Genomic DNA, 26,452 nt, shown 5'->3' with positions numbered 1-26,452 from the left:
TGACGCCTTTGGATAGTAAATTTTTACTCGAATTAGCAAACGGTAAATTAATTTCAGCAGATAATATATGTCGGGATAGAGAAATTAAACTGGGGATGAAACGTTTAAAATTGATTTAATACCAGTCGAGTTAGGGAGTTTTGATGTAATAATTGGCATGGACTGGTTGAAAAAGGTGAGAGCAGAGGTCGTTTGTTACAAAAATGCGATTCGCATTATGCGTGAAAAAGGAAAACCTTTAATGGTGTACGGAGGAAAGAACAACGCGAAATTAAATCTTATTAGTAGTTTGAAGGCGCAAAAACTAATGAAAAAAAGGTTGTTACGTCATTCTAGCACACATCAAGGAAGTTAAACCTGAAGAAAAGAACATCAGTGATATTCCCGTCGCAAAAGAATTTTCCGATGTATTTCCGAAAGAATTACCGGGATTACCCCCACATCGATCCATTGAATTTCAAATAGACCTTGTACCAGGAGCTGCACCAATAGCTCGTGCTCCATACAGACTCGCACCCAGTGAAATGAAAGAATTACAAAGTCAGTTACAGGAACTTTTAGAGCGTGGTTTCATTTGACCAAGCACATCACCGTGGGGAGCTCCTGTTTTGTTTGTCAAGAAGAAAGATGGTACATTTAGGTTGTGTATCGACTATCGAGAGTTGAACAAACTTACCATCAAGAACCGCTACCCACTACCGAGAATCGACGACTTATTTGATCAACTACAAGGCTCGTCGGTTTATTCGAAGATTGATTTACGATCTGGGTATCATCAAATGCGGGTGAAGGAGGATGATATTTCAAAGACTACTTTTAGGACGCGTTACGGTCATTACGAGTTTATGGTTATGCCGTTTGGGTTGACTAACGCACCAGCTGTGTTCATGGACCTCATGAACCGAGTGTGTGGACCATACCTTGACAAGTTTGTCATTCTTTTCATTGATGACATACTTATTTACTCAAAGAATGACCAAGAGAACGAAGAACATTTGAGAAAAGTGCTAGATTTGTTAAGGAAAGAAAAACTGTACGCTAATTTTTCAAAGTGTGCATTTTGGTTAGAAGAAGTTCAATTCCTCGGTCATATAGTGAACAAAGAAGGTATTCAGGTGGATCCAGCAAAGATTGAAACCGTTGAAAAGTAAGAAACCCCGAAAACTCCGAAGCATATACGCCAATTTTTAGGACTGGCTAGTTACTACAGAAGGTTCATCCAAGATTTTTCCAAAATAGCAAAACCTTTGACTGCATTAACGCATAAAGGGAAGAAATTTGAATGGAAGGATGAGTAGGAGAAAGCGTTTCAATTGTTGAAGAAAAAGTTAACTACGGCACCTATATTGTCATTGCCTGAAGGAAATGATGATTTTGTGATATATTGTGACGCCTCAAAGTAAGGTCTCGGTTGTGTATTAATGCAACGAACGAAAGTAATTGCTTATGCGTCTAGACAATTGAAGATTCACGAGCAGAATTATACGACGCATGATTTGGAATTAGGCGCGGTTGTTTTTGCATTAAAGACTTGGAGGCACTATTTATATGGGGTTAAAAGTATTATATATACCGACCACAAAAGTCTTCAACACATATTTAATCAGAAACAACTGAACATGAGGCAGCGCAGATGGATTGAATTGTTGAATGATTATGACTTTGAGATTCGTTACCACCCGGGAAAGGCAAACGTGGTAGCCGACGCCTAGAGCAGAAAGGACAGAGAACCCATTCAAGTAAAAGCTATGAATTTAATGATTCACAATAACCTTACTACTCAAATAAAGGAGGCGCAACAAGGAGTTTTAAAAGAGGAAAATTTAAAGGATGAAATACCCAACGGATCGGAGAAGCATCTTAATATTCGGGAAGACGGAACCCGGTATAAGGCTGAAAGAATTTGGGTACCAAAATTTGGAGATATGAGAGAAATGGTACTTAGAGAAGCTCATAAAACCAGGTACTCAATACATCCTGGAACGGGGAAGATGTACAAGGATCTCAAGAAACATTTTTGGTGGCCGGGTATGAAAGCCGATGTTGCTAAATACGTAGGAGAATGTTTGATGTGTTCTAAGGTCAAAGCTGAGCATCAGAAACCATCAGGTCTACTTCAACAACCTGAAATCCCGGAATGGAAATGGGAAAACATTACCATGGATTTCATCACTAAATTGCCAAGGACTACAAGTGGTTTTGATACTATTTGGGTAATAGTTGATCGTCTCACCAAATCAGCACACTTCCTGCCAATAAGAGAAGATGACAAGATGGAGAAGTTAGCACTACTGTATTTGAAGGAAGTCGTCTCCAGACATGGAATACCAATCTCTATTATCTCTGATAGGGATGGCAGATTTATTTCAAGATTCTGGCAGACATTATAGCAAGCATTAGGAACTTGTCTAGACATGAGTACTGCCTATCATCCACAAACTAATGGGCAGAGCGAAAGGATGATACAAACGCTTGAAGACATGCTACGAGCATGTGTTATTGATTTCGGAAACAGTTGGGATCGACACCTTCCGTTAGCAGAATTTTCCTACAACAACAGCTACCATTCAAGTATTGAGATGGCGCCGTTTGAAGCACTTTATGGTAGAAAGTGCAAGTCTCCGATTTGTTGGAGTGAAGTGGGGGATAGACAGATTACGGGTCCGGAGATAATACAAGAAACTACCGAGAAGATCATTCAAATTCAACAACGGTTGAAAACCACCTAAAGTCGACAAAAGAGCTACGCTGACATTAAAAGAAAAGATATAGAATTTGAAATTGGAGAGATGGTCATGCTTAAAGTTGCACCTTGGAAAGGCGTTGTTCGATTTAGTAAACAAGGGAAATTAAATCCAAGGTATATTGGACCATTCAAGATTATTGATCCTGTCGGACCAGTAGCTTACCGACTTGAATTACCTCAACAACTCACGGCTGTACATAATACTTTCTACGTCTCAAATTTGAAGAAATGTTTTGCTAAAGAAGATCTCACTATTCTGTTAGACGAAATCCAAATCAATGAAAAACTTTAATTCATCGAAGAATCCGTCGAAATAATGGATCGTGAGGTTAAAAGACTTAAGCAAAACAAGATACCAATTGTTAAGGTTCGATGGAATGCTCGTAGAGGACCCGAGTTCACTTAGGAACGAGAAGATCAGATGAAGAAGGAATACCCGCACTTATTTCCAGAAGATACGTCAACACCTCCAACTGCTTAAAATTTCGGGACAAAATTTATTTAACGGGTAGGTACTGTAGTGACCCGAACTTTTCCATGTTTATATTTGTTAAATGAAATTGATATTTATATGATTAAGTGTTTCCAACATGTTAAGCAATCAAACTTGTTAAGACTTGATTAATTGAAATAGGTTTCAAATACACAATTGACCACCCAAGTTGACCGGTGATTCACGAACGTTAATATTTGTAAAAACTATATGATGACATATATATAGTTAACATGATATTATGATAAGTAAATATATCATTAAGTATATTAACAATGAACTACATATGTAAAAACAAGACTACTAACTTAAGGATTTCGAAACGAGACATACATGTAACGATTATCATTGTAACAACATTTAAATGTATATATATATATATATATATATATATATATATATATATATCATATTAAGATATATTAATACATCATTATATCATGATAATGTAATGATTTAATATCTCATTAGATATAATAAGCAATGGGATAACAACATTTAACAAGATCGTTAACTTAAAGGTTTCAAAACAACACTTACATGTAACGACTAACGATGACTTAACGACACAGTTAAAATGTATATACATGTAGTGTTTTAATATGTATTCATACACCTTTGAAAGACTTCAAGAGACTTATCAAAGTACTTCTACTTAACAAAAATGCTTACAATTACATCCTCGTTCATTTTCATCAACAATTCTACTCGTATACACTCGTATTTGTACTCGTACAATACACAGCTTCTAAAATGTATTTACTATTGGCATATACACTCCAATGATCAGCTCTTAGCAGCCCATGTGAGTCACCTAACCATGTGGGAACCATCATTTAACATCTAGCATAAAATATCTCACAAAATTACAAACTAATGGAGCCTATATTGCTACTCCATATTCACGTGAATGTTAGGTACCACAAACACATTTACTTTGCAATTTTCTTGAACCAAATTACTCTCTCTCAAGTGTTCTTCCTTTGTTCTAAGTGTTCTTCATCATCTTCAACAAAATCTAGCTCAATCTAGTTCATAAATCCATATATAAACCAAGATACAAAACAACTACTCAAGAACACACCAACAACACTTCCAAGTTTGCTAGCTTACTTTCAATCTTACAAATCCATTTCAAGTGATCATCCAAAATCAATAAATCTTTCTTATTTACAGTAAGATATCTCTCTAATACAAGGTAGTACTCATATTCAAACTTTGATTCAATTTCTATAACTATAACAATCTTATTTCGCGTGAAAATCTTACTTGAACTTGTTTTCGTGTCATGATTTTGCTTCAAGAACTTTCAAGCCATCCAAGGATCCTTTGAAGCTAGACCTATTTTTCTTATTTCCAATAGGTTTATACAAAAAACCTGAGGTAGTAATGATGTTCATAACATCATTCGATTCATATATATGAAACCATCTTATTCGAAGATTTAAACTTGTAATCACTAGAACATAGTTTAGTTAATTCTAAACTTGTTCGCAAACAAAAGTTAATCCTTCTAACTTGACTTTTAAAATCAACTAAACACATGTTCTATATCTATATGATATGATAACTTAATGATTTAAAACCTAAAAACACGAAAAACACCGTAAAACCGGATATACGCCGTCGTAGTAACATCGCGGGCTGTTTTGGGTTAGTTAATTAAAAACTATGATAAACTTTGATTTAAAAGTTGTTCTTCCGGGAAAATGATTTTTCTTATGAACATGAAACTATATCCAAAATCATGGTTAAACTCAAAGTGGAAGTATGTTTTCCAAAATGGTCATCTAGACGTCGTTCTTTCGACTTAAATGACTACATTTACAAAAACAACTTGTAACCTGTATTTCTGACTATAAACTTATACTTTTTATGTTTAGATTCATAAACTTAAGTTCAATATGAAACCATAGTAACTTGATTCACTCAAAACGGATTTAAAACGAAGAAGTTATGGGTAAAACAAGATTGGATAATTTTACTTGTTGTGGCTATGTGAAAATTGGTAACAATTCTATATTAATCATATCCTAGCTAACTCATATTGTATTATACATGTATTCTAATATATTATGTAATCTTGGGATACCATAGACACGAATACAATGTTTTGACATATCATATCGACCCATCTATATATATATATTTCGGAACAACCATAGACACTCTATATGCAGTAATGTTGGAGTTAGCTATACAGGGTTGAGGTTGATTCCAAAATATTATATACTTTGAGTTGTGATCTAGCCTGAGGCTTGTATACATGAGGTCGTGGATTGATTTGAGATATATATATATATATTGCTTTATTTCTGTACATCTAACTGTGGACAACTAGTTGTAGGTTACTAACGAGGACAGCTGACTTAATAAACTTAAAACAGTAAAACGTATTAAAAATGTTGTAAATATATTTTGAACATACTTTGATATATATGTACATATTTGTTATAGGTTCGTGAATCGACCAGTGGTCAAGTCTTACTTCCCGACGAAGTAAAAATTTGTGAAAGTGAGTTATAGTCCCACTTTTATAATCTAATATTTTGGGATGAGAATACCTGCAAATTTTATAAATGTTTTACGAAATAGACACAAGTAAATGAAACTACATTATATGGGTGAATGATCGAAGCCGAATATGCCCCTTTTTAGCTTGATAGCCTAAGAATTTGGGAACAGACCCCCAAATTAACGCGAATCCTAAAGATAGATCTATCGGGCCCAACAAGCCCCATTCTGAAATTTGGAATGCTTTAGTACTTCGAAATTATCATGTTCGATGGGTGTCCCGGAATGATGGGGATATTCTATATACATCTTGTTAATGTCGGTTACCAGGTGTTCACCATATGAATGATTTTTATCTCTATGTATGGGATGTATATTGAAATATGAAATCTTGTAATCTATTATTACGATTTGATAAATATATAGGTTAAACCTATAACTCACCAACATTTTTGTTGACGTTTAAAGCATGTTTATTCTCAGGTGATTATTAAGAGCTTCCGCTGTTGCATGCTAAAATATGGACAAGATTTGGTATCAGCATGTTTGTATTATATTGTTTAAAACTGCATTCGAAATTTACTTTGTTGTAATATATTAATATTGTAAACCAATATGTATTGGTAGTGTGTAAGTGTGATATTTTTAGATTATCATTTCTGGATAATCTAGGTGGTGTCCTTTAAACCTTGTCGATAAAATAAAGGTTATGGTTTGTTTTAAAAACGAATGCAGTCTTTGAAAAACGTCTCATATAGAGGTCAAAACCTCGCAACGAAATCAATTAATATGGAACGTTTATAATCAATATGAACGGGACATTTGAGTAAGGAAATTAATTCAGTAGCAGCCCTCCATTTGGGAGCTGTGATCCACGCCCAAGTAAAACTGAAGGAGTTTGAAGTTTGTAAAACCCGATCGGAGATTAAGGCTTCTTTGCATGATTCTAACCGGAAAAGTTTAGGGAATACATCTTTGAAAGGAGCATCCCCCACCACTTGTCAAGCCCTCCATTTAGTATTGATAGTTTGTATGTGTGCCGTTTTCTATATACGAGTCTCATTGAGGTTCTTCTTATATTATTGTTGAAGACGTTTTTTTTGTTTGTTCGAAAACGTTTTCTGTATTTATATTAGTTTTCATTATTTTTGGGAAAAAAATAAATAAATATATGAGTATTACTCCTTGACTGAAAGAAGCTTACGACTAATGATAGAACACTTTTGATAAGTTACTTAATCTAAAGCATTTTTATTTAATGAAGGGTAAAAATGATTTCATCTATCTTAAATTTATATATTTTGAATTTGAGCAATAAAAACGAGCTATAGAGGCAAGGTGAGTATTGCTTTGGGTTGAATTTACAACTTCATTGTCCAATGTAAAGATGGTTTATAATCTTTTTTTATTTGATTTGGTGCTTTCTTTGTAGCGCTTTCTTTGTAGTATGTTTGTTGGTTATCTTTTATTCATTTTAGTGTTTTGAGCTCGCGTTTAGTTTGTGTTTTTAGTTGAGCTCGGATGGTTTTATGAGTTTTTTCGGTTATAATTGGGACATTATTATATCGATAAAGTTTCCCCTTTTAGTATTACATTTCTATAAGTTTTTTCGAAAAAAATAAAACTATCCAACTTGATTTACTAAATAATTCTTAATTAAAAATGACCAAAATTTCCAATAAAAAAAGAAATTATAAAATTAAAAGACCCCAACAACTGTCTTTAAAGTCTATCTTCGACTTTTAGTTGTATCTTGTGTTTTTGTTGTGCATATATATACACACACACTCATTAAACATTCATCACCATATCCCCCATACACACATATCAATATTCTCTCCAGCTACAATGGAATGGAAAAGAGGTCCTATCATCGGCCGGGGTTCTTCCGCCACCGTCTCCGTCGCTACAACCCCCACCGGCGACATATTCGCTGTCAAATCGACTGATCTTCCAAACTCCACATTATTACAAAAAGAACAGAAATTTTTATCACGATTAACCTCAAAACACATAATCAAATACATGGGTTTTGATATTAGTTATGAAAACAACAAAACCATGTACAATCTTTTCATGGAGTATGCTACAAGTGGTACAATCTCCGATATGATCAAGAAACATGGTGGGTCACTTCAAGAATCTTTAATCCGATTATATACTAATCAAATTCTACTTGGGTTAGATCATCTTCATGGAAATGAGATAGTACATTGTGATATTAAATGCTCAAATCTGTTAGTTTGTGAAGACGGTATCAAAATCGGCGATTTGGGGTGTGGGAAAATGATCGAAAAAGGTGGAATTTTGAGTTCTCAATTTTCCGGTACACCGGTTTTTATGGCGCCGGAGGTTGCACGAGGTGAAGAGCAAGGGTTTCCAGCTGATGTATGGGCTGTTGGGTGTTCAGTTATTGAAATGGCCACCGGGTTTAATCCATGGCCTGAGATTAAAGATCCGGTGGCTGGTTTGTATCGAATTGGATATTCCGGTGAGCTGCCGGAGTTTCCTAAATGGTTACCGGAAGATGGAAAAGATTTCTTGGATAAATGTTTGAAATTGGATAGTGAAGAAAGGTGGACAATTGAACAACTTTTGGAGCACCCTTTTGTTTGTGGTTCGAATTCTCAATGTGAGATAAGGAATTCACCTATTAGTACATTGGATCAAGATTTTTGGGAGTCTTTATCCGTGCCGGAAGTTTCACCGGAGTTGAGTTTTTCCGGTGTGGATCCGGTGGAGAGGGTAAGAATGTTGACGGAAGATGGTTGTTCAAGTTCTCCTAATTGGGATGAAGATGATGATGAAGATTGGATCATGGTTAGAGGTTATGAAAATGAGGTTGAAAATGGTGATTTGGAGAGTGTAGGTGTTGTTGAGTTTAGTTTTCCGAATTCAAGTTTCGATTTTGGTGAAGAACATGAGTTTGAAAGCTTAGTGGTAGATGAAGATTATGAGGTTTTAGATTATTTGATTGTACCATCAATTATTCTTGATTTTAATCACAATGTTGTTAATGATAATGATATGATATTTTGCCTAATAAAAGAGTTCACTCATTTACTATTTACTATGTCTATGAATCAATTTTTCTTTATCCTTTTCATTACTACCGAAAATATGCTTAATGACATAATTAACAAATCATCATTTTTTTCGATCGTTACATTCAAAGAATGATTGCCAAGTATGTCTTTATTAATACAAAAAGGAAAATCAAGCTTCCCAAATTTAATTTTATTCCATTTATATAACACAATCCTGCCATGAATAACATTAATCCTCACATTATATAAGGAAAGTCGATATTAAAAAAAAAATATTTTTACTTTGTAATTAATTAACCAGAGTTTTTAAACTTAAATTTGGTAAGCTTAAACGTAGCCCTAAGGGCTACGTTTAGCATTGTCCTTAATTATTAGAAGTAATCTTCATATACCACCTTTTAATCTATCTACACTTAGTTTAGTATCATACTCATTATACTTAAAATAATATTATAAGTTCAATTTCCTAGATTAGATTTATCTAGGGGTAAAACTGTAAATTTATAAAACAAAAATGTAAATGGATCAAAAAGTGCGTGTGAGAATCACATCCATTAATTATTAACATTAATGTTGTCTATTTTGATCCATTTACATTTTTGTTTTATAAATTTACAGTTTTATGAAGATCACTTCTAATAATTAATATTTTGTAATTAAAACGAAGTATTAATATTTATATATTTTAATTTAATATTAATATCAATATTTTAATATTACTATTATTTTTGTTAAGATTTTTTTTTAATATATTCATGAGTACTTAATTCGCGAATAGTCATGCATAATGCGGGCCGTTACTCGAGTTAGGTAGTTTCAATTTTTTGATATGAAACCGATTCTCAACACCAAGTCAATTAAAAAATTTATGACATTTCAACGTCAATGTTTCAACAAAACAACAAACAGAATCTTAGAACATATTAGAAAATTGCATACGGGGGTATTCTTATTAGGGGGAAGATTCTCACACACACTTTTTTGATCCTCACACACCAATTGAGTATTATTAGAAGAGTAAAAGGTTAAAATAGGTGTGTGAGGATCAAAAAAGTGTGTGTGAGAATCATCCCCCTTCTTATTATAGTTTTGGTTTGGGCACAAATATAAATAATAATAAAATTGATTTTAAGTTATGGAACTGCAAAAAAGTGGCTTCATACAGATTAATGATTGACCTAGATGGCTAGATAATCATATAATGTTCAATGAATATGCATGAATGTATCAATAAAGATCTTATTCTCGTTAAGTTTCTTATAAACTACAACTTCATTTCGATGCATGTTTTTATAATCACTTTACTGATTTTTGTGTCTAACGAACAGTTGACTTTCTTTAACTGAAAACCAAGTCAATTTCTTTAGCAGGTCAACCAATTTTTCATTGAAGAATTGTACTTGTTTGGTAAATATGAAGCCAAAGAAGAAGAAATGAGATTAGGTACCAAGCATTAGAGGAGGTCAAATGATTTTAACTTTTTCTTCTTTATTGGCTTACCTTTTCATTTCACATTTTCTAGTTAAGTCCCCAAAAGTCAAACGTCTGTCAAGTTGCATGTGCTTCAACAAATAAATAATGAATACATTTTTTCTTTGCTAGTTAGTTACTGTTTACCTTTTAATTAAATGACTAGTGAAATGACCCGTAGAACCACGGATTTAGTTAAACGAAATAGTTTAATAATATGTTTTTAGAAATCAAGTGAATGTAAATGTTAAAGTCGTTTAGTTTAATGACCCGTAAAACCACGAATTCTGACTAAGAAACTTGTCGTTGTTTTTACAAACATATAGAGACATGTATTTTCACATATATATGTAACGTAATTAATCCCGTAAAGAGAATCAATATTTGAATATTAATAATATAATAATAATAATTATAATAATAATAATAATAATTAATAATAATAATAATAATAAAATTTACTTAAAAATTGAGTATTTATATTTTTAATAATAATTATAACTAATAATAAATGCCTTTAAATCTTAATCATAATAATTAAATTATAATAACTAATTGTAAAGATTAACTTTTAATTGTAAATTAAATTGATTTATGATGTCACTCAAGTGGGTTAGATTTTTTCTATTTTTATTTTGATTTTTTTCAATGAAGGAAAATGACTATTTATGATGTCATCATTATAGCCTTTTAATATAAACTATAGATTCAACACTAAATATTAATCGATTCAACATTCAATGTTGTTTCTGACATGATAGTGAATGATTCAACATTCAGTGTTGAACCATTCAGATATGAAACATTTTCTTAACAATTAAGTACCTATATTTTCTGTAATATATTTTTTTTCAAATCATATTCAGAACACTTAATAAACAAATATATTGAAATTTTTATTCATGTAATACGTTAATATGATAATTTTACTCAATTTATATCGTTCATTCAAAATAATTATTAAACAACTTATTTTCATTATACCCAAATTTATTCAGAGGCTTTGAATCATTCAGATTATTAACATTCAACGTTAAATCATTCAGTTTTATCAAACGCAATCGTAAAATCGAATTACATTCCAATTATCCATACGTTTTTATATAGCTTTTATTTCATAGAGTTAACTTATTATTTTTTTTTTTTTACATAATCTGTCATTTAATTTGAAGAAAATGACCCTTTATAAATTACATAAAAAAAAATCTTTAAACGGTACTTAATACACAATAAAATAAAAGTTAATTGTATCTCAATCATTCTTCTAACCCTTTGAATTCTATAAATACATAACTTGTCATTAGTTAGACTCTTCTATCGTGATTTGTTAGTGTTGGGATATATCCTCTACATTTTTTAAATTGATTAGAAAAATAATCTTAATTTAACTAAACATTTAAAAAAATCTTGATTGTTAAGCTTTTCCTTGATTAGAGGGATTTAATTGCTTAATACTATAAATAAAGAGTTCTCGGATGAGTATAATTGTTTATGCCTAGTGAAAAACTCGTCTCTATAACTTTGAGATCGTCTCTCGTATTTAAGCTTTGTACTATTTAATAAATATATAAACCAGTTTGATGAGTCGCGTTGCTGAGATTTGTATAAATTAGTAGTTGATAATTTTAATATTGATAATTTTAATTATATATTACAATCACAATAAAAAATCTTTATTACTGATAACATTGGTATCGAAAACATAAATATTGTATACTAACGCATATATTATCTTGGAATCATTTTAAGTTCAATTGACAAATAATCGATAAAACACTAAAATAAGTCCCTAAAAAGTTGTTTTTAAATCGATTTTAAGAATAATATTTTATGTACATATCTAATTGTATATGTTATTAATACAAACTAATTCCATTATGTCAAAACTAAACCAAGTAGCACAAACATACATCTAAATATCTATAAGGATTATCAAATAACCATTTTAACTTTAATTGACAAGCATGAGCCTGTGCATTTATATAATATTTTACAAATAATATATTAACGTAATTTTTTAAATTTAAACGCAAACTTTTTTAAATTTATGCCCAAACTGTAAATTAGTTTTATATTATATAAAATATCATTCATATATAATATAATAATGTTAATAAAGAAATATATATTTTCTAATCTTTATTACAATAAAAAATATTTGTTTTATAACATTATAAATACTATTAGTATAATTATAAAATCTATCGTTTATTAATTTAATATTATATGACAATATAATATAATATTTTAGATAATGAAATTTGTATATTAAAATAAATTAGAAAATCTAATAATTGAATTAATATATGAAAATAATTGATAGACTGACCATGTAAGTACTTATTGAGGAGTTGACATGTGACATAAATTAATGAGAGTTTACACGTAGAATTATTGTCGTATATAATGTATATAGATAGATAGATAGATACAAATATAACTTAAACGAATCTCTTTTATTCTTTATTTTTATTTCGTTTATTTTTTACTTAGACGTAGGGATGTGCATGGTACGGGAAGAATCAAAGACCGTACCGGACCGAACCAATTTCGAACCGAACCGAGCTTTTTCGGTCCGGTCCTTGATCCATAATTTTACATATTTTCGGTCTTCAGTCCGGATCGAACCGGACCAAAACCGAAAAAACACTAAAAATACCCGAACCGTACCGTACTGAACCGAACTGATAATATTTGGTTCGGTCCTCGGTCCATGTTTTTGCTTCAAATTGGGATTCGGGACGGAACCGAATCTAACAAGTTTGATCCGGAACCGTACCACACACACCCCTGCTTAGACGAAAACCGATCTATCTGATAGCATAATTATATCAAGATAGATTATTATTCGTTTCTTTGTATATTTCCGTTTGAATTTAGAGGTTTCTAGGTGGTAATCTACTAGAAAATTTGGCAAACAAAATTCACGAAAGTAATCACTAATACCAAAATTAGTTGAAATCTTAGCTCGTTTTCAAGCGAGATTGTTAATTTACCTAATTATTTTCTTAGTAAATTTGAGAGTTTGAAAATATACCGTTATGACCAAATGGTATGTGCCAAATATTCATGGCCTTAATGAGTAATAGTATATTAGTATGAGTGGAATAATTTTTTTTCAAACGGCGGTTAGAGTCACTGACGAGGACTCGACAGAGACCCAAACATTATATATGTCGGAACTCACTCACCTGATCATTTCCGTGGTAAAACTATTACAATCCAAAATCATAATAAAGGATCGGATCGTTGGAAAAACAAAATGATCATGCATATATTTTCCATAGGGTCAATATGCCTGTTCAATACGTAAAAGGGGGGTTTAAGGAACTTAGAACAAGGCTCTCCGGTCCGGCTACCGTGAATAACCCTGGCCGACATGATGATGTCAGCGGGGTGACCAAGTGATTAAGTCCACCTTCGATAACGGTCGTTGATCAGAAGGCCCCTAGCGAGGTTGTAGGCGCTAGCTATTAAGAAACTAACTTGTAAACCTTGAGAAGATGAATGATGGTAGCTTGCTACGTAGGATGTGTAGTAGGTGGTGGTTACGTAATGTTCCTTATCCCTAGAATGATAATTAGGGTTTATATATATATAGGTAAACTCTAATTCTAGAACCATCCAAGATAATGATAATCTCGTCCATAACTAACTCCCCCGAATCACGAATATAATTATGAAAAAGATATTGACTTGATGACCAAGTAACTGCCGTACCGGGAACAAAGGCATTCGATACATAACCGCATGCCGCATACCGCATACAAGGTACACGCATTCGCATGCTATCGAGTGCCCGCATACGGATGGAATGCGCATGCGGGTTGCGGTATCATTATGTCCCCTCAGTTTGATGTTATATGACGCAAGACATATGATATCAAACTATTAAGCAAAAGAAAAAACAAGAAAACGGCTAGCATTAAATTTTTCGTGTGTGTCTCGAGGTCATTAAATGCCTGTCACTGTCGCAGAAGCCCATTCGGCTGACAAGACGTAAAGTGGCAGTTGGCAGGCGCGTGTTAGCCACGCGCTCAACACTGGGCACATCAAACTGACATCCATGCGCGTGCAAAAAATGTCGAACGTTGATTGCGTTACACGTGTACAGCTACGATGAAACCGTTTCACCCCATGACTCCCAATCTCCACTATAAATAGACCCAATTCAGCCTCATTTCTACTTTTCTGCCTCAAGCTTCTCCGATACGCTGCGAAATCAATTTCGATCAAATCCCAAATATTCCGGCAAACTTCAAAAGGTTAGTTACTCTTCTATCACTCAAAGAAAATGACTAAGGCAAATGAGTCTTATGTAGATAGCGTAGTATCAGTAATAGAGCAACATCATATAGATTCTTTAGTTAAACAGTACCCACAGTTAGCACAGTACAATCCGGTGCCTCCCCAGTCTAATCAACGTGCCCACAAACCGCCGGAGAATAAGGTAGCCATATATGAGCATGCGTTTAAGCATGGAAATTTTAGGGTGCCACCTTCCAACTTCTTTTTAGGCGTTCTAGATCATTTCGGCGTAGGACTAGGGAAATTACACCCTTACGCAATAGGGAAAATAGTGTTGTTTGAGATGTGGTGCGTTGCACTAAACAAGGTACCATTAGTTAAGGTATTCTGTCATTTATACCACCTAGCCAATCATCATAAGTCGTGGTTTACTTTCTTCACCCGTCAGAACTTTACAAAAACCCCCAAATCGAATGCGGGTCACTGGAAAGAAACGTTCTTTTTTATTGACCAATCTGTTGTGGGAGCCACCTTTCCTCAAACACTTGTCTGGTGCGAAAGCATGGCTAAGGATGTGAACAAAACCCCCGTCCTTGATGACGAGGAAACGAAGTTGTTAGCGGAGTGCGCTAACGCATAGCTTGTGCACTGGTCATATGGGAATGTTATGCAGCGGTTGGAAAAGATATCCGTGCACTGGCCATGGGAGAACATGCGTCCAGCCATAATCGCGCCGAATGGTAAGGGTAGGAATAGTATAAATGCATATGAATATATAACCACTAGCGTATACATACATGTTCTAATATTGCGCATATGTTTGCAGAGATGAAGATGAAGAAAGTGCTCACCGCGGAGGAGATTGCGGCTATCTCTTTTCGCAAGCAAAATATTAATTAACCTCTTGAGCAGGAGAAGACTGGGGAGAACGAGGTGTCCGCTCCCGCTACCTCGGCCAATAAGCGCAAGGCAACCGAAGCTCCCCAAACTAAGCAAAAGAAGAAGAAACTTACTCCTAAACAAAAGGAGGACATGCGGAATGACAACTTTGTTCCCGTCGATCCAGCATCCGCAGATCTACCTCCTCCTACCACTGGTAAGCATCTATTTTCTTGCGTAAACACCGCACAATTAACCTCATGTGCTAACAAGTTGCTGATTTGCAGAGCATATGGAGGAGACGCACCAGACGCCGCCGCAGGCAAATTCGGACCTTGAGGCTACCGCCACATCCAGGGACAGGGCGATACACCTTGATTCCGACTCTACACCAATCCCACCACACGGCAGCTTCCGATTGGCGAATCTGGCGCAGCTCACCCAGTCCTCTGCTGAAAATGCCGCAGAGCAGTCCGCCTTTCTACAACAAATTTTTTCGGCTGAGTTCCGCAATCAATTAGCCGCACTGCCCTTCCACCAAGCGCACAACGCCTTCATTCAAAATGGCCTTGTGTTCTTTGGTATGTTTGCAGATCAAGCACGCCGTTCCACTAACCTATACCAAGTGGCCGTGCGGAAAGAAACGGAGCTTGGATTGCTGCAGGCAGGGGTAGATCAGGTTAAGAAAGATAACCATGACGCGGAAGAGGCGCGTAAGGCTGCGGAGGCGACTGCGGCGGAGACAAAAACCGCGCTGATTGAGGAAAGGAAGATGAACCTTAAGCTGTTGGGGGCGGTTAACCAGGCTAAGGGGGAGACGGAGCGCCTGCGGTTGGAACTGGAAAGGGTGAGCATGGAGATGGACGACGCGGTGACTGGCCGCGAGCTGGCAGAGGCAGACTTGTTAAAGCTTCGCACCTCCCTTCCTATCATTGCGCAAAAGGTAATGGACTCGGGGCACGTCACCGAAAAGGTCAACGCCTACGTCGATGTAGTGAAAGAGCATGACCGCAACAAGGTGATGCTTGAGGTGATCAAAGGCTGCGACCTCACGCTACCGTACCCTGAAGTTGTGCGGAAAAATTTGAAAGAGGGTACCGGTGAGGCGCTCCTAGAAGCTGAGCAGGCCATCCAGTCCATCCCGATCCCCTTAATAGACGCTTTCGCTGCGGATCCCAATATGCCAATTGATGGGTTTCTCAAAGAAGATTTCTAATTTGAACACTTTAACGTTGTGCGCCGTAAGTCCTATGCTTAGGCAGGCATTTGGAACAATTGTTATCTGTAATAACTTAGTTGTATTATATATTTTTTGTGTTATGCATGCGTTATGTATTAAGTGTTTATATACCGCGAATCAAAACAAAGGACGAACCGCATGCCCATGCGCATAATTAACCAAAACTCATGCGCATACGTAGGTACTGCGTAAAATAAACCAATACTTTAGCAATTTTACCTTTAACAATTTATACTCAAAAGCTACTGTGTTATCGCTTTGTCATGTGCTAGAGGTGCACTTTAGCTGTATGGTAAGCAACGCAGCTAAAAAAAAACCAATGCTTTTATACTTAAGAGTTCCTCATGCAAACCAATGCGAGAGTAATTATGCACAAGCAAACCAATGCTTGTATATTTTAAGTCGACTTGATAGCCATCTAGTCTGCGTGGCGCTTGGTTACGGGAAAGACAATTCCCTTCACCTGCCGTTAATGTCTAGCCTTGTAACCAAACAGGCTTCTGCCGCACGGAGGCTAGAGGACACCCCTTAAGTAGGCAGGAACCACATCTAAAAAAGAAAGATATATACAACAAAAGTATGCGCGAGTAAATATTTTAATTGGCGTTAATCATGATTACAACCGCGACACATCCAAACGGACGCAAATTACACAAGGAAAAAATAATGTGCTAAAATATTTGGAGTGATCAGGTCCAACCAGCTACATGTAACATTTTTTCAACAACGTCGCGTGCCAAGTGCGTTTCACAGGTTTTCCATCTAATGTCACGAGATGGTATGCCCCGGTGTTGCTTGCTCCTACTACCTTGTATGGACCTTCCCAACGAGGGCCCAATTTTCCAGTATCTTCCGCATGACTTGCGTCATTCTGATGCCAAACTAGGTCCCCGCACTTATAAGAGTGCGAACGCACAAGCTGATTGTAGTACTTTGCAATTTTCTGCTTATTGTTGGCTTCGTTTATCGCCGCAGAAATTCTGCGTTCTTCCAACAAATTAAGATTTTCCCGCAAAGCTTCTGAGTTATTTTGCTCGTCGAAATTCTGTATGCGGAACGTTGGCACCCCAATCTCTGCGGGTACAACCGCTTTTGACCCATAGACCAAACTGAACGGAGTCTCACCAGTGCTTGCTTTGGGTGTAGTTCTATGTACCCATAAAACCTTTGGTAGTTTGTCCACCCAACCAATGCGACCATGACCCAATCTAGCTTTGATTCCAGCTACTATATCCCGGTTGGTGACTTCGCACTGGCCATTCGCCTGCGGATGCGCAACAGAAGTAAAAGTTTGCTTAATATTAAGCTCCGCGCACCAACTGCGAAAAGGATCCCCCGCAAACTGTGTACCGTTATCACTAACGATTTCGTTTGGTATGCCGAATCAACAAAAAATGTCTTCCCATACAAAATTTCGCACCCTCTTTCTTGAAATTGTTGCCAGCGGTCGTGCTTCAACCCACTTCGTGAAATAGTCAATTGCAACAATCAAGAATTTGATGTTTCCTGCGTGTGCAGAGTATGCATAAGATATTGACGTAAGTAGCATATGGTATAAAATAAATGATAATATTACCTCGGCCTTTTGAAAATGGTCCGACTATGTCAATTGCCCATTTGCAGAATGGCCATGGTGATGAGACTGGGATCATTGGATGTGCAGGTGCTCTGCTGATAGATGCATGTATTTGGCAAGATTCGCATTGCTTAACTATGCGTGCGGTATCTGCGTACATAGTGGGCCAATAATAACCTAGCCGCATAATTTTTGACACAATAGACCTGTGCCCTGAATGAAGAGCGCATGCATCCTCATGCACCTCGCGTACAACTTCCTCTGCCTCTTTTGGACATATGCACCTTAAATGCGGCCCTAAATAATTTTTTCGGTAAAGGACCTCACCTTCAAGGGCGTACAGGGGTGCCTTAGTGCAGACTTTCTTTGCATCAACAGAATCCGCAGGTGAGGTGCCATCTCGCAGGAAAGCAATGGTTGGTGTCATCCACGTCGAGCTGGATTTCTCAACAGGTGCCACTAAAGGCATCATAACAATAGACTTCACATGTAATTCTTCTATAAGAACTTTCTTCCCCAGATGATCAAAGGTCAAAGCAGCCAATTTGCTAAGCGCATCCGCCTTCTTATTTTGCCCCAGCATTACGTGGGAGATTTGAAAAGCCTCAAACTGGTCAGCGAGGTTATGAACAAGTGATAAATATTGCTGCATGGCTATGTCATGCGCTTCAAAGTCTTCACTGACTTGACTGCATACTAGCTTTAAATCCACATAAGCTTGCAGAATTTTAACATTTAATTTATGCGCAATACGCATACCTGCTAACAAAGCCTCATATTCTGCTTCGTTGTTCGTAATAGAAAAATTGAAACGCAACGCATATGTCTGTTATTCGCCATCTGGGCCAGATAAAATTACACCTGCACCCGCGCCAGATGCGCTACAAGCACCATCGGTATATAACTCCCATGATGACAAGGGTGGTGCAGGCGTATCCTACTGTCCAGCCGATGCCTCGACATCCGCAGGCAATTCTGCTAGGTAATCCGCAAGTATTTGACCCTTAAAAACGCTTCGCGATGAAAAATTTATTTCGTGTTCTCCTAACTCGACTGCCCATTTAGCCATTCGGCCAGAAATCTCAGGCTTATATAACACCTGAAAGCAAAATGATTGCGTTAGTCAATGTGGTAGCCCCGGACATTGCTGCAATTTAAGTTTTTACCAACCTGCTTGATCGGTTGATCAGTTAGAACCACAATTGGATGTGCTTGAAAGTACCGGTGCAAACGCCGCGCCGTGTGGACTAGCGCATATATAGCTTTTCTATTGGTGTATAGTTTACTTCGCTTGCTGTCAGCATCTTGCTTACGAAGTATACCGGCATTTGCGTCTGAGAAAACCTCAACGTTACTTGTCCACGAAATAAATAATTCATACAAGTAAAAAAAAAGAATTGATTACCTTTCCGCGATCTGCGATAAGAACCGAGCTGATAGCTTCTTTCGATGCTGCAAGATACAGCGTAAGCGTTTCTCCTGATACCAGTGCGGTGAGTGTTGGTAAGTTAGCGAGCACCTTCTTCATCTCCTGAAAAGTAGATTCTACTTCCTGAGTCCATGCGAAATCTTTTTTCTTTAAACAATTCTTCAAAGTATTGAAGAATGGCAGCTGTCGCTCTGCGGCCTTCGACAAAAATTGCGTGATCGCTGCAAACTTCCCGGTTAGACTCTTCACGTCTTTCTTTGTCTTTGGAGATGGAAAACTATCAATGGCTTCAATCTTTTTGGGATTCGCCTTGATTCCCCGCGCTGTCACCACATGACTTAGAAACTTGCCTTCCTCTTCCTCGAAACTACATTTGAGCGGGTTAAGCTTCATGTTGATCCTGTACAAAGACGCAAACGTTTATAGGATGTCCGCGAGCATTGCTTCTTCGGTGTAACTTTTAATTACCAAGTCATTGACATATGCTTTAAGATTTATGCCGATTTGGTGCTTGAAGGCTACGTCAATTACACGCTGATATGTAGCGCCTGCGTTCTTTAACCCGAAAGGAATCTTCGTATAACAATAAATACCCTGCGGTGTATGAAAAGCAGTTTTGTCCTCATCTTCCGCAGCCATTAAGATTTGGTGATATCCCTTATACGCATCCATAAAACACTTGTATCGAAAATCTGATAATGATTCTACCTTACAGTCTATCTCCGGGAGAGGGCAGTTGTCCTTGGGGCACGCTTTATTGATGTCTTTAAAATCGACACACATCCGCCAATTGCCGTCAGACTTTTTCACCAACACAGGATTAGTAACCCATGTCTGATACCGCACTTCCCGCAGAATGTTTGCTTTGACAAGGTTATCTACTTCTACGCATAACCAATCACTGCGCTCAAGAGCCATATGTCGCTTCTTTTGTCTAACGGGTGTGAGTGATGGATTAACATTCAACTTATGTTCCGCAATATCACTCAGAACCCCGGTCATGTCTAATTCTTGCCATGCGAAAACATCTGCGTTTGCGGATAATATTCCATGCAACTTAGCCTTAGTTTCGGCTGACAAGCCTGTGCCAATTTTGATATGCTTATCCGGGTGCAAACGGTTAGCTATGACCGTACTGTTTGCGAGTTGTTCTCCCATGCTGGGAATGTTTACAGGCACAACTGAACCACATAACTCGGTTGTTTGATGTGACGCAATCGTGGCAATTCCTCCCATGGTAGGAAACTTAATCGAGCCATGCACTACCAATGGTATAATATTAAAACGTCGTATGAAATTTCTCCCTAGTAGCGCATTGTAACGCGAAGTCGAACGAACCAAATAAAAGTCAACTAACTTGTGTCTGACCAACTGCGGATCTTTATCGTCCGCAAGCTCTATTATTAGCTCTATCCGGCCTAGCGGCCATGAACTTTCTCCAGAGAATCCTGATAGCATAATATCGGGCTGGCGTAACTGCGCTTTAACTTCTGCATGAAGAAAACGATAGCAATGCTCATACATAATGTCGACACCACTCCCGGTGTCAACATGTATGCGTTTGATCTGTATTCCGCAATTAGGAATGCAACACTTGATGATAATGGGCTCGTTAACTGTGTCAATCGACATTACGGGAGGGAATGAAATTAGAATGAGCTCCCATTCCTGGTAGTCGTTGTATTTCCTTCGATGGCCAACTTTGTCTGCGTTAACCATATTGATGGTTACATCGGCGCTTTTATCTTTATTTGTTTTTTGCCATGCGAACGTTTTGGCATTTGAATTTTCTTCCTCGGCCTTTCCCTTATCTTTCTTTGGCGGCTTGAGATGATCTAATTTTCCTGCGCGTAGCGCTTCCAGCACTCGTTCCATTAAATATTTACACCGATTGGTGTCATGTCCGTGATCGTCATGGAACTCGCAGTATTTTGTTTTATCCCGCTTGCCAAATTCTGTCAGCGGAGTTGGAACCGCAAAGGTTGCGCATACTGGTTCAGTTGCCAAAATTTCTTTTGGTGTTTTAGACAAGCTTTTGAGCAGCGCATAGTTCTGATTGTTAATACAGCGCTGATTATTGTTTCGAAAACCACCACTTGTTCGACCTTTATCATTTCTTATAGGACCACCAATAGGGTATCTTCCGCGAGAGCTGTTACCGCGATTTTGATCGCGCGAACGATCATCATCGTATTTCCTTTCGTTGCGTGAGCTAGTTGTTGGAATATCGTTATCTTCGCCACTCCGCATATAGTCATGGCATTCATTAAGCGCTTCAGCATAAGTTGTTGGCACTGTATGGCACAGACGCCTTACCAGCGTTGGATGACGCTCTGTACTTATACCATGTATCAGCCTAGAAATTTGTTGCTCTGGCTTAAGATCTGGTATGCGCATGCACTCATTAGTATATCTCGTGAGAAATTCTCCCGAAGATTCCTTGAGTTTCTGCACAATATCGTGAGATTCAATGTGGGTGCATTTACACGGCCTTTGATTTTGATACTGTAGCAAAAACTTCGTCCGCAGATCCATGAACCCGGATATGCTACCCGCCGGGAGTTTATTAAACCATTCGCGAGCAATGTCCTGCAACGTCATAGGAAATATCTGACACGCAACCGGATCCACCCAACCTTGGGTTCGCATTGCGCCCTCGAAACGCTGCAGGAAATCATCTGGATCAGTTAAGCCATTGTAATTACCTAACGTGTGAGGTATCTTTGGCGCTGATGGAAACGGATATGCAGTTATATGTGGAGGAAACTTATCAAAAGTGGTTGGCAGCTCAAAAGATGGTTTGACAGGATCTCCTTTTAGCCCTGCGAAGAAACATTTCATCATATCCTGAACAAAGTCAGGCTGTGAAAACAAGTGAACCATGTCAGGAGATGCAGCCTGCATAAATTGACCTGCAAGACTTGCCTGCCCCTGAATATTTTGCCAAGTTTGCCCCGGTGTTTGCGAATATAACCAAGGCTGATGCGTTGGAAAAGAAGGCAGGCTTGCTGGCGCGGAGTATACGGGTAGCTGAAAAGGTGCCGAAACCTGTGGCGCAGATGCCTGCGAGATTTGAGGATATGCCGTTATAAGTCCAACCGTATGCGCAGTGCTTTGCTGTTGCGCAGTTATTGGCGTCCAATGAGAGTTTGCGTCTAGAATGACACCAAACCCCCAACTATTAAGTAATGCCTGCGCATCTGCAGGGGTCAGAAACTGCGATACTGGACGCGGCGGTTGCCAAGGTTGCAATGGTGTAAACGACGAATTTTGCTGAACACTCTGCGCAAGCAGAGGGATTGAAACCGTGGTACTGTAAATAGGTACCTGGCCGCAACATACCACATGCGGACCTATTGTTTCACCGCTAGTGCCCACCAAGATGACCCTTGGGTCCACCGAGGAAAAATCCAGCCGCGTGGTTGTGACTGGTGAGTTTGCCCTTGGCGGTGTAACTCCATCCAGATATATCGGCTTGTACCTTTGGAAAGGCTCACCGGACACTGGTGGAGGGTAAGGCATATATCCTGCCCCCGTAGTCATAGCTTGCGTCTGCTAATTACCCGACGGCGTGTTTTGATTGTCTGTTTGAGTACGTTCCGATGAGTCCCCGGAAGTCATGATACTGTAAAAGAGACAAAAATTCAGAAATTTTGTTAATAATGAGCCTTAGAATTCAAAACTTTCTAAAAGAAAAAACAATTAAAAATGTCTTGAATTAATTCGACTCTCAATGAAAGCACCACTTGATCATGCATATATTTTCCATAGGGTCAATATGCCTGTTCAATACGTAAAAGGGGGGTTTAAGGATCTTAGAACAAGGCTCTCCGGTCCGGCTACCGTGAATAACCCTGGCCGACATGATGATGTCAGCAGGGTGGCCAAGTGATTAAGTCCACCTTCGATAATGGTCGTTGATCAGAAGGCCCCTAGCGAGGTTGTAGGTGCTAGCTATTAAGAAACTAACCTGTAAACCTTGAGAAGATGAATGATGGTAGCTTGCTACGTAGGATGTGTAGTAGGTGTTGGTTACGTAATGTTCCTTATCCCTAGAATGATAATTAAGGTTTATATATATAGGCAAACCCTAGTTCTAGAACCATCCAAGATAATGATAATCTCGTCCATAACTAACTCCCCCAAATCACGGATATAATTATGGAAAAGATATTGACTTGATGACCAAGTAACTGCCATACTGGGAACAAAGGCATTCGATACATAACCGCATACCGCATACAAGGTACACCCATTCGCATGCTATCGAGTGCCTGCATATGGATGGAATGCGCATGCGGGTTGCGGTATCATTACAAAAACACAATTTTTTTGAACGGCTATTTTGAAATCGAATACTCTCTTTTGTCACTTACACACATGTTAGGAGGAAACTCTTCACACACCATCGCCCAAGGTTGAAGAACTCGAAACTTGGGAAGTTCTCGGTAGGACAATTTTTGAGAGTTCTTAGAGAACTCGGTCGCTGACTACCGTTAACCTTTTAATACACACACACACACACACACACAAACACACACACACATATATATATATATATATATATATATATATATATATATATATATATATATATATATATATATATGTGTGTGTGTGTGTGTGTGTGTGCGTGTTAGACTTTTGATATAATGTTTATGATACATAATATACTATATAGCTACAAACAAATGTTGACCCGAGATTTGATCGAGATATTCAATTTATCGGACGTTGACCGAGATTTGACCAAAAACTCAATTTATCAGTTGTTAACCAATATAATCAGTCGTTGATCGATTTTTGTCCGATTCAGTAAACGAGAACTACCTAGCCTCCTGGAAACGAGTTCTCACCGAGTTCTCGGCCGATTTTACCTATATTTGCAACCTTCCCATCATCGCATTGGGTACCCGGTATGCTTTGGATTAAACCGAGTGGCTTAGGGCATACACCTATTTTCACCACAACAATAAAACGACCCTCGAATCAGCCCCAATAAATGCACGAGCTGAGAGCCCGTCAAAACTTGAGAGACAATCGCTCCTCATAACCATAAGCAATGAACTAACCGGGTATCTCCAGGTTTCAACTAAAAACTATGGTGGGAGATACTAATTAGCCACAACTCTAAGCTTATAACGGACCGACACTTTCAACATGTAGCTGATGTGGGACGGGTTGTTACAAACTCCCCACTTAAATTTCTAGGTCCTCGTTAGGTCGAAACATTCTTAATACCCAGGATCCATACCCCATGAGATCTACCAGCATCGTGCCCGTCACACCCTGTGAGGATACCTCAGGTGATGCACGAACCAAGTGTCCCTTACACCCCGAGAGGCATATGGTTCTAACCCCAGATGAAACGATCCTCGAATTAGCCCCAAGAGATCCACGAGCCGAGTGCCCGTTATAACTCGAGAGACAATCGTCCATCATAAGCATAAGCAGTGATTTCGGTGAATAATGTCATGCAGACCCACACCAACTTCCTAAAATCGTTTATTAAAATCAACATTAAAATCTTTGTAACAGACTAAAACCGGGGTTAGAAGTAAGATTATTAAATTACCCTTATGTTTATATTTGTGTTTAAATTATGCTTTTATTTTAATAATATGTTTATTATTAATTGAATATGTGGTTAAGACCAGTTTGTGACAAGGGTCACAGAAATTGTTCATTTGTTGAATTTGGACTCCATTAGGGTTGCCAAATTAAGTACGAAAGATATCAGATAACTGATAAATACCCGTGTGTTGTGGGGTATAGATTTTAAACCCCATTAAGTGTATGATGTTCTGTTTAGTGAGTTCATTCTCTAGAACTGAAGCGACCCATCCTAATCCACCTGGACAAAGTCATCAACATCTGGTCCAATTGCGAGGTATTAACATCTATATGATGCACAATGATTATTTTGAATGCAGAGTCTTTCAAATTATCCATGAATGACTCGTTGAAATGTTGTTTTCAATTAGAAAATGCACAGCGGAAGCATTATGTAATACCTGAGAATAAACATGCTAAAAAGTGTCAACCAAAAGGTTGGTGAGTTCTTAGGTTTATCATAAACAATGATTTCAGTAATAGTAATAGACCACAAGATTTCAGTTTCCATAAATATCTTTACACCGCAGTGTAATAAAAATATTCTACAACCATGGGCATCCGGTAACAAGCCTTAACAATAATAATAATGAATACCCCTGATGTCTAAAGAGCACCGAATAAAGTGCGATAATAACCTCTAAGTACTAAACATCCGTTGACTGCTAGCACGACTAGCCCGGACGGGGTTGTCAAACTCGATAGATCTATCAATAGGATTCGCACCTACCAGTTCATAAACCAATAGATTAATGTAACAAGCTAGGGGAATATTTGTGATTCTAACCCACGTAGAATCAAGTTTAGTACTTGTGTCTATTTTGTAAAACAGTTATAAAACATTGCATGTATTCTCAACCCACAAATATATATTGCAAAATCAATTAAAAAGGGAGCTATGAAAACTCACGATACTGTATTTCGTAGTAATTACGCATATGATGGCACTGAACAAGTACAGGGTTGGCCTCAGATTCACGAACCTATATCAAGTATGTATATTAAAACATATAATGACAATTAACCAGTTTATATATTAATATTATTAATATACTTCTTATATTAATAATTAATTACTTAATTAGCTATATTCATTTTATATATTTCAAATTAATACTTAATATATGTATATATCATATTTAAAGTATATGATATGTCTTTTATTATAAATATCATATTTTGGTGTTTAGACGTATC

At 37.2% G+C, this 26,452-nt stretch overlaps 1 protein-coding gene across 1 annotated transcript; it reads left to right on the top strand.

The window, feature by feature from the left end:
• Positions 1–7,601: 7,601 nt before the first annotated feature.
• On the top strand, positions 7,602–18,312 carry LOC139888090 (mitogen-activated protein kinase kinase kinase 18-like). The gene is made up of 3 exons (XM_071871124.1): positions 7,602–8,367; positions 16,943–17,027; positions 18,261–18,312. The coding sequence occupies exons 1-3, from the start codon at positions 7,602–7,604 to the stop codon at positions 18,310–18,312; spliced, it is 903 nt and encodes a 300-aa protein (XP_071727225.1).
• The last annotated feature ends 8,140 nt before the right edge of the window (positions 18,313–26,452 follow it).

Source organism: Rutidosis leptorrhynchoides, chromosome 2 (genome assembly GCF_046630445.1).
Source record: "Rutidosis leptorrhynchoides isolate AG116_Rl617_1_P2 chromosome 2, CSIRO_AGI_Rlap_v1, whole genome shotgun sequence".
NCBI lineage: Eukaryota > Viridiplantae > Streptophyta > Magnoliopsida > Asterales > Asteraceae > Rutidosis > Rutidosis leptorrhynchoides.
Note: the sequence above shows the minus strand (reverse complement) of the source record. Positions and strands in the feature narration are given on the sequence as shown.

Coding starts and splice junctions, on each gene's coding strand:
- LOC139888090 (XM_071871124.1), top strand. CDS start 7,602: ATGGAATGGAAAAGAGGTCCTATCATCGGCCGGGGTTCTTCCGCCACC. Junction 8,368..16,942: donor TTTGGAGCACCCTTTTGTTT/GTGGTTCGAATT, acceptor TAAGCAACGCAG/CTAAAAAAAAACCAATGCTT. Junction 17,028..18,260: donor GCACAAGCAAACCAATGCTT/GTATATTTTAAG, acceptor GCCCATTTGCAG/AATGGCCATGGTGATGAGAC.